A 13,219-nucleotide genomic window follows, 5' to 3' on the forward strand; every position below is an offset into this window, starting at 1 on the left:
GAGAAAATAATAGCAAACCTGCACTGCCCTGCTAAGCACAGTTGTGGTAACTGACATTTTTGGGGAAAATGAGATAAGGTTACCATGGGATTCTACACATACTTAGGATCATATATATAGCCTTAAATGCCATATATGTTGTTGTATTTATTTATAAAATGCTTATTTTCTTTGCCGTATCTGCAGTTTAGGAATGTTTTACCATAGACAAAAAGAAAGAAATAGTTTTACTAAGCGCAGTTGTTGTAACTTACATTTACTAGGGTATTTAAGTTGTATCCAACGACAGATACAACGATTTCTCTTAGGAATGATATGTTACCACAAAATGCTTTAGCAATCCATCAGTTACGGCAATTTAGTTTAGCATCATCCCCATTATTGGCCCAGTATTCCTATATGTGCCGTGTTGTTGGAAACAAAGCTTTTGTCTCTTTGAATTGAGGCGACCTATTATTATCAAATAATGAATTTAATTTCCTTTATATTGACATTCCACTTGGTGATATTGATAATAGTATATTTTTGACATCAACATTTTAACAGAGTTTCTTGTAGGCCTATTAAATGATGAACCTTTCTTTAGAAGAGGTCATTAATTCTGCCAATAATTTAAGCCTAATAAATGAAGCTGTAAGTTAAAGTTTTTACCGGCCAATCTGATGAAATAAATTATGACTTGAGAGAAGGGGTATCTAAATTCAGATAATGTAGGATTGATAAATGAAATTGAGATTTTAACAGGTCAATCTGATGATATTAATGAAGATGTACCTACTTATGGAAATTACTCATAACAAAAACGTCCCAAAAAGTTGGTAACATATTTTTTTACAACCTTGGGCTATAACAAAACCAATGATAGGATTATTCAAGATATGTCTAAGGAAAATGGTGTCTCACTAAAACCTGATGGGAGGAAAGGATGAGTTCCCCAAAACAAGATTGACGGAACTTCGATTGTTGATCCCCAATGACCATAAAAATTGTCAAAAGCTGTATTACAATAATTGTTTTACAACCATTAAAAAGCATTTTGATTTAAACTTCATATTACACAACAATTTTAATATAAGATTGGAACTATCTTTAAATTGTTTAACAATCAGTATTATGCAGTATACAAAATAACTTTTAATACGAGTTGTAACTATTTTAAAACAATTTAAAATTGTTTTATTCTTATTAGTTTTGTTATAAAGAATTTTAAAACAATTTTCCAAACAATATTTAAATTGTTTACAAAAGTACTGGTATTTAACAGTTGTTTGTGTAGGCCTAGTTCTTAAAAAAAAGTTTCAACAATTTAAAAATAAATTTTTTTTAACAATTTTTAAATTGTTTACAAAACTATTAGTCAATAGTTTGTGTAGTTCTTAAAAACAAGTTTCAACAATGTTGAAATTAATGTTTAATTTGTTTGATTACATATGAGATGTTTAATCTTAATTAATGGGTTTTATCCCTGTTTTGGAAATTTTTTAAGTCGCCTGCATTTAATTTGGATTATATATACGAACTAAATACGTTTTATCATTCATGTTTATATAACAGCTTAATGCTTTAAAAATTTTGTTTGAAAATGAAATGAAGTAATTGGAAAAGTATTAAAATAAAAAAAAATATGTTTATCATTATTGTACAGTTAAAGCATGGTAGTTAATAAATTCTTCTTATAAAGCTTTTTTTTATATATTACAATTGTTTATAATTTAATACCAGTTATGTACAAACCTACATGAATTAACATACATATATGGAGTGTCGTGTGCTTCTATTATAAATACAGTATTGAATTACTTGAATAGAAGTTCATAATGCATAAGTTATCGACTTTTGTGATAAGTTACCGATAACGTTGTGATAGTTCCGATACTAGATACAGTGATAGAACACCTGCTTAACATAAAATAATAATTAATAAAAAATAAATTTTTGTTATATTTTAATTTTCTAACTTATTTGAGAAAACTTTTAGTAGGTAGTTGAACAATTTAAGGGGGAAGATTAATTAATCATATAACAATTATTATAATAACATCACTAATGGTATAATTCATATATATTTAAATACCAGTATGTATCCTCTCCAACTCCCAGAAAAACAATTCAACAACTTGTTGCCAAAAGATAATCATAGTGTCAAAAATATTTCAATCTAGACATTTTGTTTATTTTGGGAACCTTATATTTTGTTGCATTTGAAACAATAACCATGATTTTGCTAGACCAGTTCGTGGCATCTGCAGAGATACAACATATTGGCTTAGGAAAATTAAGTTGCCACTATATGGCCAAGTATATTTAATTGTAATTGATAAGAACTAAAGCATTATCTAATTTCTTAAGTATTTAGAATGTTTTAATGTTGAAAATAATTTTGGAAAAAGATTTAGCGTTAAAAAATACATAAGATGAGACCAAAAAAATGTTTTTAAGTCAATTTTTGACTGTAGGGCATAGTTTTAAATATACTACCCTCATTTTCTCAATTTTACCCAGATGTCAGTTACCACAACTGTGCTTAGCAGGGCAGTGCAGACCTAGCGAATTTCCGTTTTACTTACAGTACTTGATTTTCAATTAAATCTAAAATAGCATTGCGTTTAACGATTACCTAGTTTTGCTGCTACAAGGAGGCTAATAAAGTGTGTTTATAGTAAAATATTATTAGCCTAGTATAAAACAAATAAATTTGATAAGTTTGATAAAAATATATCTATTAACAAACAAACAAAATCATTTTACACTATTCTACATAAGAATAACATGGGAATTTTAAATTTACAATTTCAGTATTTATATCCGTAACTAATAACCATACAAAAACACGTTAATATACTAAATTATTTGTTTTTAAGCTATTTAAAATGTTCTATTGAAAAATTGAGAAACTTTGTGTTTTGATGGTAAAGTAAATAAGAAAACAAGATTTTTACCCCATAAACCTTGTTCCCATTGTTCAGGAGAAAAATGCTTGTACCGACAATGCTGCTCTGATGTCTTAGTGCTGTCCTGGTCGTCATAACCACAAAAGATAACCGTACTTGTATTGATTGAAAATAAGTTTGAGGAACTTAAGATACAAGTTGCAAACGTCAGTATGTATGAAAGGTGTTTTTGCACCACATTGTTCGTGCTTCAAGATTGGTGTTGCCTGTTCTGCAATATGCAAGGTTTTAGGTTTGTAAAGGGGAATCCTGCTTGAAAACCAACTTGGACAAAATTAGTAAAGATGGACAAGTTGCTAAGAATAATAAAATTTTTAATGAGTCGTCTGAGAATAATTATTCTGATGATGAAATTGTAAGGAGAGATACTACGGAAATTATAGAAAAATAGCTTAAGTTTAAGTACTTCATTTTAATATGTAATTTAAGGTTTTATACAAATACAATTGTTTTAATTTTTAACTAGGTGGCGTTCGCAGAGGCATCCACAAAATTGAGCGGAGGGTCATCAAGGGTCGATATTATATTGTTTTTGTAATACTGCAGTAAAAACAATCGCATGTAGCAGTAAAAGTAGCATTTTTACTCTTTAGGGAGTAAAAATCGTTTTTAGCCTCTATGGAGTAAAAATCAGCTGTTTTCAACTTATTTGTAAATGTCTATTGTAAACTATTGCATGTATCAAAATATGTATCGATTCGTGTTTCGTAATAGTTTTAACCTACAGTCTACAGTCTCTTCCCATAGCATTTTAGAATTGTGGTTAAATTAATCCATTCCCACACTCAACACTGCTCACCTTTACTACTTCCTTCACCACCCCTGCACGTGGACATGTTTTCCCCTCTTCCCATAGCCTTTAAGGATTACAGATACATTAATTTAATTGTCAAAAACCGTTTTCACACTCTGCACTGCTAACCTTACTACTTCATTCGCCATTTCCAACGACATAGGCCTGTTTCCTTCCCTTCTCATAACATTTAAGTATTAGATACACTAGCTGTTACCCACGGGCTCCACCCCGTTTACTACATAAGTATTAATAAAACTATTGATAGGTTAAGTTAAGCTGAAATAAACAAAGCAGAATACAGTAATGGTAATACAAACAAATAATAACAGCTGAGGTATTTTTAACATTAGTTAAATGGAAAGTTCCCTTTGGAAAGCAATTACGACCTTAAAGGGCAATTTATGAAATAATGGATAATTTTGCGCAAGGTTTCTCGTCATGACGAACATGTTAAGTATATATGGTTTATGGGGGTGTGACATGTAGTTTTCTCAAAAGTTCATGGGTACTTTTGGCTTTATATATAGATTTATCGAACTGCCCCAACGGTTCCCCCACTCTACACTGCCAGCCTTTACTACTTCTTTCACCACTTCCTACGTCGAGGGGCCTCTTTCCATGCCTTCTCATAGCATTTTAGGATTGAAGATACATTAATCTAACTGCCACAGACGGTTCCCACACTATGCTCATACTTTACTATTTCCTAAGCCATTTCCTCCATCGTGTACCTGTTTTCATCTCTTTCCATAGCATTTTGGTATTTTTAATACATTAATCTAATTGCCACAAACATTGACCACACTCCGCACTGCTAACCTTTACTACTTCTTTCACCATTTTCTATGTCGTGGACATGTATCCATCCCTTCTCATAGCATTTTAGCATTGCAGGTACATTAATCTAACTGCTACACACGGTTTCCAGTTCCCACACTCCACACTGTTCACCTTACTGCTTCCTTCACCTCTTCTTACGACGCGGACCTATTTCCCTCTCTTTCCATAGAATTTAAGATTGTAGGTACCTTAATCTAATCGTCATAAACAGTTCCCACACCCCGGACAGCTCGCCTTGACTACTTTCTTCACCACTTCCTACGTCTCGGACCTGTTTCCCTCCCTTTCTGTAGCATTTTAGGATTGCAGATAACTTAATCTAATCGTCATAAGCAGTTCCCACACTCCGGACAGCTCGCCTTAACTACTTCCTTCACCACTTCCTACGTCACGGATCTGTTTCCCTCCCTTTCCATAGCATTTTAGGATTGCAGGTAAATTAATCTAACTGCTACAAACGGTTTATAGTTCCCACACTCCACACTGCTCACCTTACTACTTTCTTCACCTCTTCTTACGTCGCGGACCTGTTTCCCTCTCTTTTCATAGAATTTTAAGATTGTAGATACCTTAATATAATTGTCATAAACAGTTCCCACATTCTGGACAGCTCGCCTTTACTACTTCATTCACCACATCCTACGTCACGGACCTGTTTCCTTCCATTTCCATAGCGTTTTAGGATTGCAAATACCTTAATCTAATCGTCATAAACAGTTCCCACACTCCGGACAACTCGACTTTACTATTCCCTTCACCACTTCCTACGTCACGGACCTGTTTCCCTCCCTTTCCATAGCATTTTAGGATTGCAGATACTTAAATCTAATCGTCATAAACAGATCCCACACTCTGGACAACTTGCCTCTACTACTTCCTTCACCACATCCTACGTCACGGACCTGTTTCCCTCCATTTCCATAGCATTTTAGGACTGCAGATACCTTAATCTAATCGTCATAAACAGTTTCCACACTCCGGACAGCTCGCCTTGACTACTTCCTTCACCACTTCCTACTTTGCGGACCTATTTCCTCCCTTCCCATAGCATTTTAGGTTTGTAGATACTTTAATCTAATCGTCATAAACAGTTTCCACACTCCGGACAGCTCGCCTTAACTACTTCCTTCACCACTTCCTACGTCGAGGGCCTGTTTTCCTCCCTTTCCATAGCATTTTAGGATTGCCGGACAGCTCGCCTTGACTACTTCCTTCAGCACTTCCTACGTCGCGGGCCTGTTTTCCTCCCTTCCCATAGCTTTTTAGGATTGCAAATACCTTAATCTAATCGTCATAAACAGTTTCCACACTCCGGACAGCTTGCCTTGACTACTTCCTTCACCACTTCCTACGTCGCGGGCCTGTTTTCCTCCCTTCCCATAGCATTTTAGGATTGCAGATACCTAAATCTAATCGTCATAAACAGTTTCCACACTCCAGACTGCTCAACTTTACTGCTTCCTTCACCACTTCCTACGTCACGGACCTCAAGCTAGTGACGTCATTTGATTATATTTATGATGATCCATACCGTTTCTGTTCTAATATCTGTGGATTAATGCTATCAGCTATTTCTTTATCTACTGCATTCAAAAGTCAACAGCTGATCATATGTTTTTGTTTATGTGTCAAATACTGCTTCCATAAGGATTACATTGAAACTTTGAGACCCAGTGGGGCGGATTCCTGAGATATTTTTTTAACGCCATATAGATGTTGGCACTCACCGATATGGTCTTTACCACCATGCAAAATTTGAAAACGATTGATTCAGCCGTCTAGGAGGAGTTTGCGTATTACGAAATGCATAAGAGTCGACGTATAAGAGCTTCGCTCGCTTCGCTCGCTCCGCTCAATAAATGTAAAAAAAATAATTTAAATAACTACCCAAGAAAAATGCATATCAATTTGAAATTGGTCTTAATAGATTTGCATAAAAAACACCTTGAAAGATTATTCACACCACCTTAAAAGTTGAAATTTTTGCTTAGTAACCTATGTAATTATTTTATAGTGTAAAACTTAATGCATCCCCTTTTAGCGAACATCCCATACAGGAGATAAGCTATTACCGAAGGTCTTATGGTAAAACATAGACCCGAAACCGATTTACGTTTTCATTTCGATGCCCCCAGAAGCCTAAAGCACCATCCACTCAAAATATTATATATGTGTTTATATACATATATATAATATAATATATCCATGTTATATACGTGTCCGTAAACATGATAACTAGAGTAATTTTGGTTCAATTTTAACGAAACCCGCATAATCGGTCCATGGAATAGTGTTTTATGTGGTAAACATTTTTAATCTTTGACCCTCAAAAGACAAAGTTTCCCAATTTTTCTCTAGAGCATTTTAAAGAGCTTAAAGAAAACAAATAATTTAGTATATTAACGTGTTTTAAGTGTATTAGTTACGAATAAAATTCAAAAATTGTGAATTTAAAATTCCATGTTATTCTTAAGGAGAATAGTGTAAAATGATTTTGTTTGTTTGTTTATTGATATGTAAAATACTACTTGTCAAATGTATTTGTTTTTTACTAGGCTATTAATATTTTACTATAAACACACTTTATTAGCCTCCTTGTAGCAACAAACCTAAGTATTCATTAAACTCAATGCTATTTTAGATTTAATTGAAAATCGGGCAAATGAAAATTCGCGTAGTCTGCAGGTTTGCTGTGACTGGGGTATTTAATATTTTCTCTTACTCCTTGTGATCCTTCCCTCTTATATATAGTAACCCGTCTTATATCCCTTTTATAAAGAATTACAGTCATTTTCAATAATCCCATTTTATATAGAGCATGGAGGTAACTAATTTTATCACTTTATCAATAAATGTTTAAATTACGTAAAAAGTAATAATATTTCGAAACACCCTGTATGGAGTGGTTTAATACACTTAAAACTAGTCCCAATCGATTTAAAATAACTAAAACCACACCTCACTCGACCTTAAACGTAAAAACAAAATTATTCAGGAACAAGGGCCCTTCGGAACAAAAAGGGCCCCAAAAAGGGCCTTAGGACGCCCAAAATTTTGGGGACTCATCGGATCTCCATTTCTCATATTATTAGTAACTAACAGGTGAAATTTCATGAATGTACAAATTTTGTTGTTTATATGGAGTGTTTTTGTATTATTTTACCTGTACTAGTGATGGGATAACCGAATGGTTTCCATGACCGAATAATCAATCAGTTATTTTTTGCGTCAATCGGTTATTTTTAGTTGAATGAATCACCGAATCAATTTTAGTCATTATTAACTGTCACAAACCACAACTAATTTTTATCTTATGGTAAACTGAATAGAATTTAGTCTTTTAGCGCCAATCGGTGATTTTTAGTCGAACGAATCGCCGAATAAATTTTAGTTACCTGATAATGTGACAAACTAAATCAACTAAATAACTAAATCAACGAATCGCACGGTAAGACTAATTTAACCGAACCAGGATAAAATAACCGAATTAGTCTATTCAGCATCAATAACCGATTGATTCGGTTATTTTCATTCGGTGATTCCCACCACTAACCTGTACTATATTGTGAAGGAAGTATAATAACCCTCATTTCTGGAAAATACTTTCTCATTAATCCACAATTCCCTCTGGACGTTCATGTTTGTATGGAATTCCATACTAGAAATTGAAGTAGGCCTATTGTTACCTTACTATGTGATCCCTTCAGTTAATTTCTTGTTTCATTTTACCAGGCAATGAAGTGGTAACACGTAACTGTCTGAGCTCTCTAAGGCCCGGTTCACACGAACGACATACCTAGCAGACTAGACTTGGACTAGGTAAGCACGACTGGGTAGCGGACCACAGGATCACACCGGTTCACACGAGCGACATGTCTACGGACTAGGTGAAAATATAGATACGTATCAAAACCACTCGGTTCCATCACTGGTGCACAATGAGAACAAAGGTAAGAATGCGAGCTGCAGCTCGACTACCCGATCGCTCGTGTGAACGCTCCCATAAGGCTACATGTACTGCTACGCAGTTCGACTGGGCGACTGGGTAGTTGCCACGACGGACTGGGAAACGGGGCCCGACTAGGTTTTGGGACATCAAGCTCGAACACGACTAGCTAGTCGGCGTCCTAGGCTCGTGTGAACGGCTCAATTTGATCCTGTGGTCCGCTACCCAGCCGTGCTTACCTAGTCCAAGCCTAGTCTGCTAGGTTTGTCGTTCGTGTGAACCGGGCCTAAGAGCTATCCGGACTGATATTCCCGCAGATCACTACGAGGGGTGCCGTAAGGCGGCCACTGACTTTAAGCTGGCTCACTACGTCAACAACTCCATCAAGGAGCTTGATATCAAACGGTAACTGAAGACTAGTACAGTATATGTATTTTTTACACTGAGTGACTTTTTGATTTATATGACATTTTTTATTCAAAATTAAAGCTATTTCATGTTTCTGTAGTACGTGACAATGGAAGTTTACCAAACTTGTAAAATTCATGTAGTTCATTGAATTTGTCGCCTTCATTAGTACCTTGAGTTATTTCTCTCACCCATCATACTCATCCCTGTAACAATCTGACCTAGGTTGTGTTTTCACCACTACAACGTGACAAAAAGTGTAAGCATTATCAATACATGTAATTGTTACTATTATACCTACATTAGAGTATAGGATAAAAACAAAAGGGTAGTTTAGTTTTTATCATCCCACACATCTACACTCATCCTTCACGGATATTTGGGTTAAAATATGCGCCTATGTGCCACCATCTAAACTAGTAATAAAATGATAATAATAGTAAATAAATAGTATTCAGTTACTAATGGATGGATCTCAAATCTCACATGAAACTCAACTTGCAGGTCGTAAATGTGTATTAAGAATTATTTTAAACTAGCTGGCCCAACAGACGTCGTCCTGTCCTAATGTGGTTTTATGTCAAATGCTCGTTCATTTTCAAGATGAGCTCGTTCGCATGGCTCAATCACGTCCTGGTTGAAGATCGTTCGCTACGCTCACTCACCTTTAGGTTGGAGCTCGTTCGCTGCGCTCACTTGCCTTCAGGTTAGCTCTTTCGCTACGCTAACTCGCCTCCAGATTGAAGTTCGTTTGCTACGCTCACTCACCTTTTGGTTACAAAATTAGCTCTTGTCATAAATTTAAAAGAATAATAGCGCTGCACCCTGTTGGTAAACCTATTAACTTTTTAATGCTATTGAACATCACAAAATCAAATTGTTTAGTTGAACCAGCTGTTAAGATTCTTTAATTCCAGATTCCATTTAAATATGAGTACTCATAAGGTTAACATGGGAAACTCCAGAGCCACTTGGGCGGAGCCCTTTTGACGGATCTGCACCAAACTTCACACAAACCATCCTTGAATAATGCCTGAAAGTTTCATTACAATCTGTCGAGCGGTTTCGGAGTCCATAAAGGACAAACATACATACATTGGATTTTCTGTCCTATGACCTTACTGGCCATAACGTTTCCATGGTAATCTAATGGATTGAAGTGTTATTCTATTAACAGCTTACAGCAATTACAAGTTAAAGTTATAAATTTAAGAAAACTTTCATACAACAAACAGATCAAGAAAGTGCAACCTCCAAAATTAGATTGAATCTCTAATAATAATTTGAGGAAATTCTGTGTTCTTCTAAATGTTTCAAGAAACTAAGATGACAAGACTTTGACAAAAAAAAACATTTGTATTGAACATAATTTGGATTTACATGTTTCTATGTGAGTTTTTGCACAAATTGTATCTCCATTTCTTATGCAACCTTGTTTTTCGGATTCTCGATGTGCAAAGGATTGTGGGAACAGCCAGAGCAAGTAAGAAATAAAAACAGTTTTTGTTTCTTTCAAATGTTTCAGGGACTATTATGACGAGGTGACGTGGTGTTTCTGCTACTTTGACAACCGCTGCAACAGTGCCGCCACTACGACAGTGTCACTAGTCACAATCCTGGCCTCGACGTTGTTAGCTCTAAAGATGTACATGTGATCCTTAGTGTAACTTGTTGTAAGCCTGAATCTCACTTCTGCAGTCATGACTCAAGTTTGCTACTAATCTAGATACAAATTTGAAATTGTGACATAAATAGGTAAGGTTCCAGCAAACTCTTATACCTGACGCAAACACAAAGTTGCAAACCAGCTGCACCGACAATCAGTTGGCTACCAAACATAACTCCTTTCCACGCACAGGTGTAAACATATGCACTCGTGAATAATTCTTATTGTATTTTACATTTGTACCCTAGGCTATTGGTAGCAACTAAATAGCTAACTCAGTTGAATAAAAATCAAATCCTATCTTTAATTGATAAGATTGGTTGAGAAATCCTTGTTTTAAGATGCGAAATTCAGCTTTCTCTGTGTGCGCTGGCCTTTAACATTTCACTTGTACAATTTTACTTTTTTACCAATCTTTTTTATTTTTACTTTTATTGCACATATGTATTTATTGATGTTTAATACAGGGTGCGGCAAAAAAACCGATCCATTTTCTGCAGAGCACTGTTCAGCAACAGGTAGTCTGAGAGTGGTGGAGTAGGCTCGTTGGAAAGCCTACACAAAGCCATTTTTTGTAGTCATAGCAGTGGTTGCCTGAGCTACATGCGGTTGTTATGGAGTTGTTTTAAAAAAGTATTGAATTCATTTATTGCAGCTCAGCGGCATCGGCAGTTTCATGCATTCTTTCAATTAAGACGACATGGAGAAGTTCCGTTGCGTATCACAATAATGTGGTGGGTTACTAACTTTAGAACGGCTTCTGCGTTGAAAAGGAAGCTGAAAGGCCGTCCAAAGTCAGATCGGACGCCAGACAACTAACATTCGATAGAGTTTGTGCTGCTGTGGAAAACAGTACTCGCAGGCCCGCCCGAAAACAAGCGGCTTGCCGAACATGTCTGTGCTCAGTTACACGAATTTTGAGGTTAATTTTCATCCCTACAAATTAATTAGAATAATAACCTGTTTAATTGTGTTATCCATACAGATAATCACGACGGAACCTCTCCATGTGGACCTAATAAATAAAAGCACGGAACTGCCACTGAATTGCAATAACTGATTTACTATTTTTTTTAAACGACTAGATAACAACCGCACGTAGCTCATACAACCACTGCTCTATGATTACAAGAAATGGCATCGTATAGGCTATCCAACGAGCCTACTCCCACCACCCTCAGACGGCCTGTCGCTGAACAATAATGCGCTGAAGAAAATAGATCGGTTTTTTTGCCGCACCCATATTTGCAATGGCTCCAACGCCTGTACACATTTCAAAGACCTTAATTTAAATGTAATTGATTTAAAAAATTTCAGGGCTGTGCGAATAGTTCGAAAAACGAATCGAATCCGAATCTTTTTAGAGATTCGATTCGGATTCGAGAACGAATCTACTGTTTCTAACTGGATTCGGAGTCGGAATCGATATTCGAATTTACTGGTAAGAGATCCGGGTTCGGATTCGATATTCGAATTTCTTGGAAATAGATCCGAGTTGGGATTCGATATTCAAATTTACTAGATTCTGATTGAATATAATTTTCAATATAATTTTTTAGACACTAAAAAACTACTTGTGCACTCCGATTTGCTGTTGACTGGTTCATGTTAGGAACCTGACCAACTTGGTGTTAGGCTTTAGGCACATTAGTGTAGGTCGCATTTGAACCCTATCTTGGCTATCAGTAAACTTAACCTCACAGTGTTAGTTGTTACTTGTAATAGTAATGCAGACATAGGCTTGTGTGGAGGATTAACACCGAGGTGTATAATAGGCTGGGCCTATGTTTTAGACTACACAAATTGGCAGTCCACCGTTTTAAGCGAGTAACTTAGGCCTAGGTGGTATGCCTAACTTATGCCCAATTTTTTAGTTTCAAAACTTCAAATAGGTAGGCCTAAATTTTATAACTTTTTTATATGGCCCATTTCAAGAATTTTTTTAAGCAATTCCCTAAGTTATTTCAGCCCCAGAAAATGTGGTCTAAAAATGTGAAAATTGGTACTGCTGACTTTCCTCGGATTTGGATTCGACTCTGAACAGGTTTAAATATTCGGATTCGATAACAGCTTTAAATTTCAGATTCGGATTCGATCCAGGTTCGATAATGGCTGTAAATTTGAGATTCGGATTCGACCCAGATTCGACTCGGGATTAATTAAAATATTCGGATTCGATAAAATCTGTACAGCTATGATTCGGATTCGGATTCGAACCAAAATTTCTGGATTCGCACAGCCCTGAAAAATTTATTTTATTAATATGAGCCAAACCCACCTAGCAATAATTAATACATTTACATGTCCAATTCACTGTAAACAATGTTCACATTGCATATTTGTGTATTTTTGTGTGTTTCATACTTTTGACAAACAAAAATATTATCTGATTGTCAATTTTATACTGCTTGTTACTTCTTTAAACTGTAATGAGGACATCCCATACAGTTTAGGCTTACTTGTGTTGTATAGATTACCTTTGACGAACATTTTAACTGTGCCTTATTTGTACAAATAAATGTATATTGTTACATTTTTAGTCTAGGATAAGTATTGAACAAAATGAATTCACTTCAATCTATTATTAAAGTTAAGTACACGAGTTATTTAAA

General features: G+C 35.4%; 1 protein-coding gene across 1 annotated transcript; it reads left to right on the plus strand.

Annotated features, from left to right (window-relative positions):
- The first annotated feature begins 4,185 nt into the window (after nucleotides 1-4,185).
- On the plus strand, nucleotides 4,186-12,023 carry LOC128984469 (uncharacterized). Its single transcript, XM_054403791.1, has 4 exons — nucleotides 4,186-4,201; nucleotides 8,320-8,359; nucleotides 8,825-8,938; nucleotides 10,467-12,023. The coding sequence occupies exons 1-4, from the start codon at nucleotides 4,186-4,188 to the stop codon at nucleotides 10,594-10,596; spliced, it is 300 nt and encodes a 99-aa protein (XP_054259766.1). The 3' UTR covers nucleotides 10,597-12,023.
- The last annotated feature ends 1,196 nt before the right edge of the window (nucleotides 12,024-13,219 follow it).

The sequence above is a fragment of the Macrosteles quadrilineatus genome, unplaced genomic scaffold (assembly GCF_028750875.1).
Source record: "Macrosteles quadrilineatus isolate MER2022 unplaced genomic scaffold, UCM_ALF_1.0 Scaffold_2__2_contigs__length_208266976, whole genome shotgun sequence".
In the NCBI taxonomy this organism is placed as follows: Eukaryota; Metazoa; Arthropoda; class Insecta; order Hemiptera; family Cicadellidae; genus Macrosteles; species Macrosteles quadrilineatus.

What these genes read in the sequence shown, in the direction of transcription:
- LOC128984469 (XM_054403791.1), top strand. An exon ending in AACTGTCTGAGCTCTCTAAG is followed by an intron (nt 8,360 to 8,824) that starts GCCCGGTTCACA and finishes ACCGGGCCTAAG; the next exon opens with AGCTATCCGGACTGATATTC. An exon ending in AAGGAGCTTGATATCAAACG is followed by an intron (nt 8,939 to 10,466) that starts GTAACTGAAGAC and finishes CAAATGTTTCAG; the next exon opens with GGACTATTATGACGAGGTGA.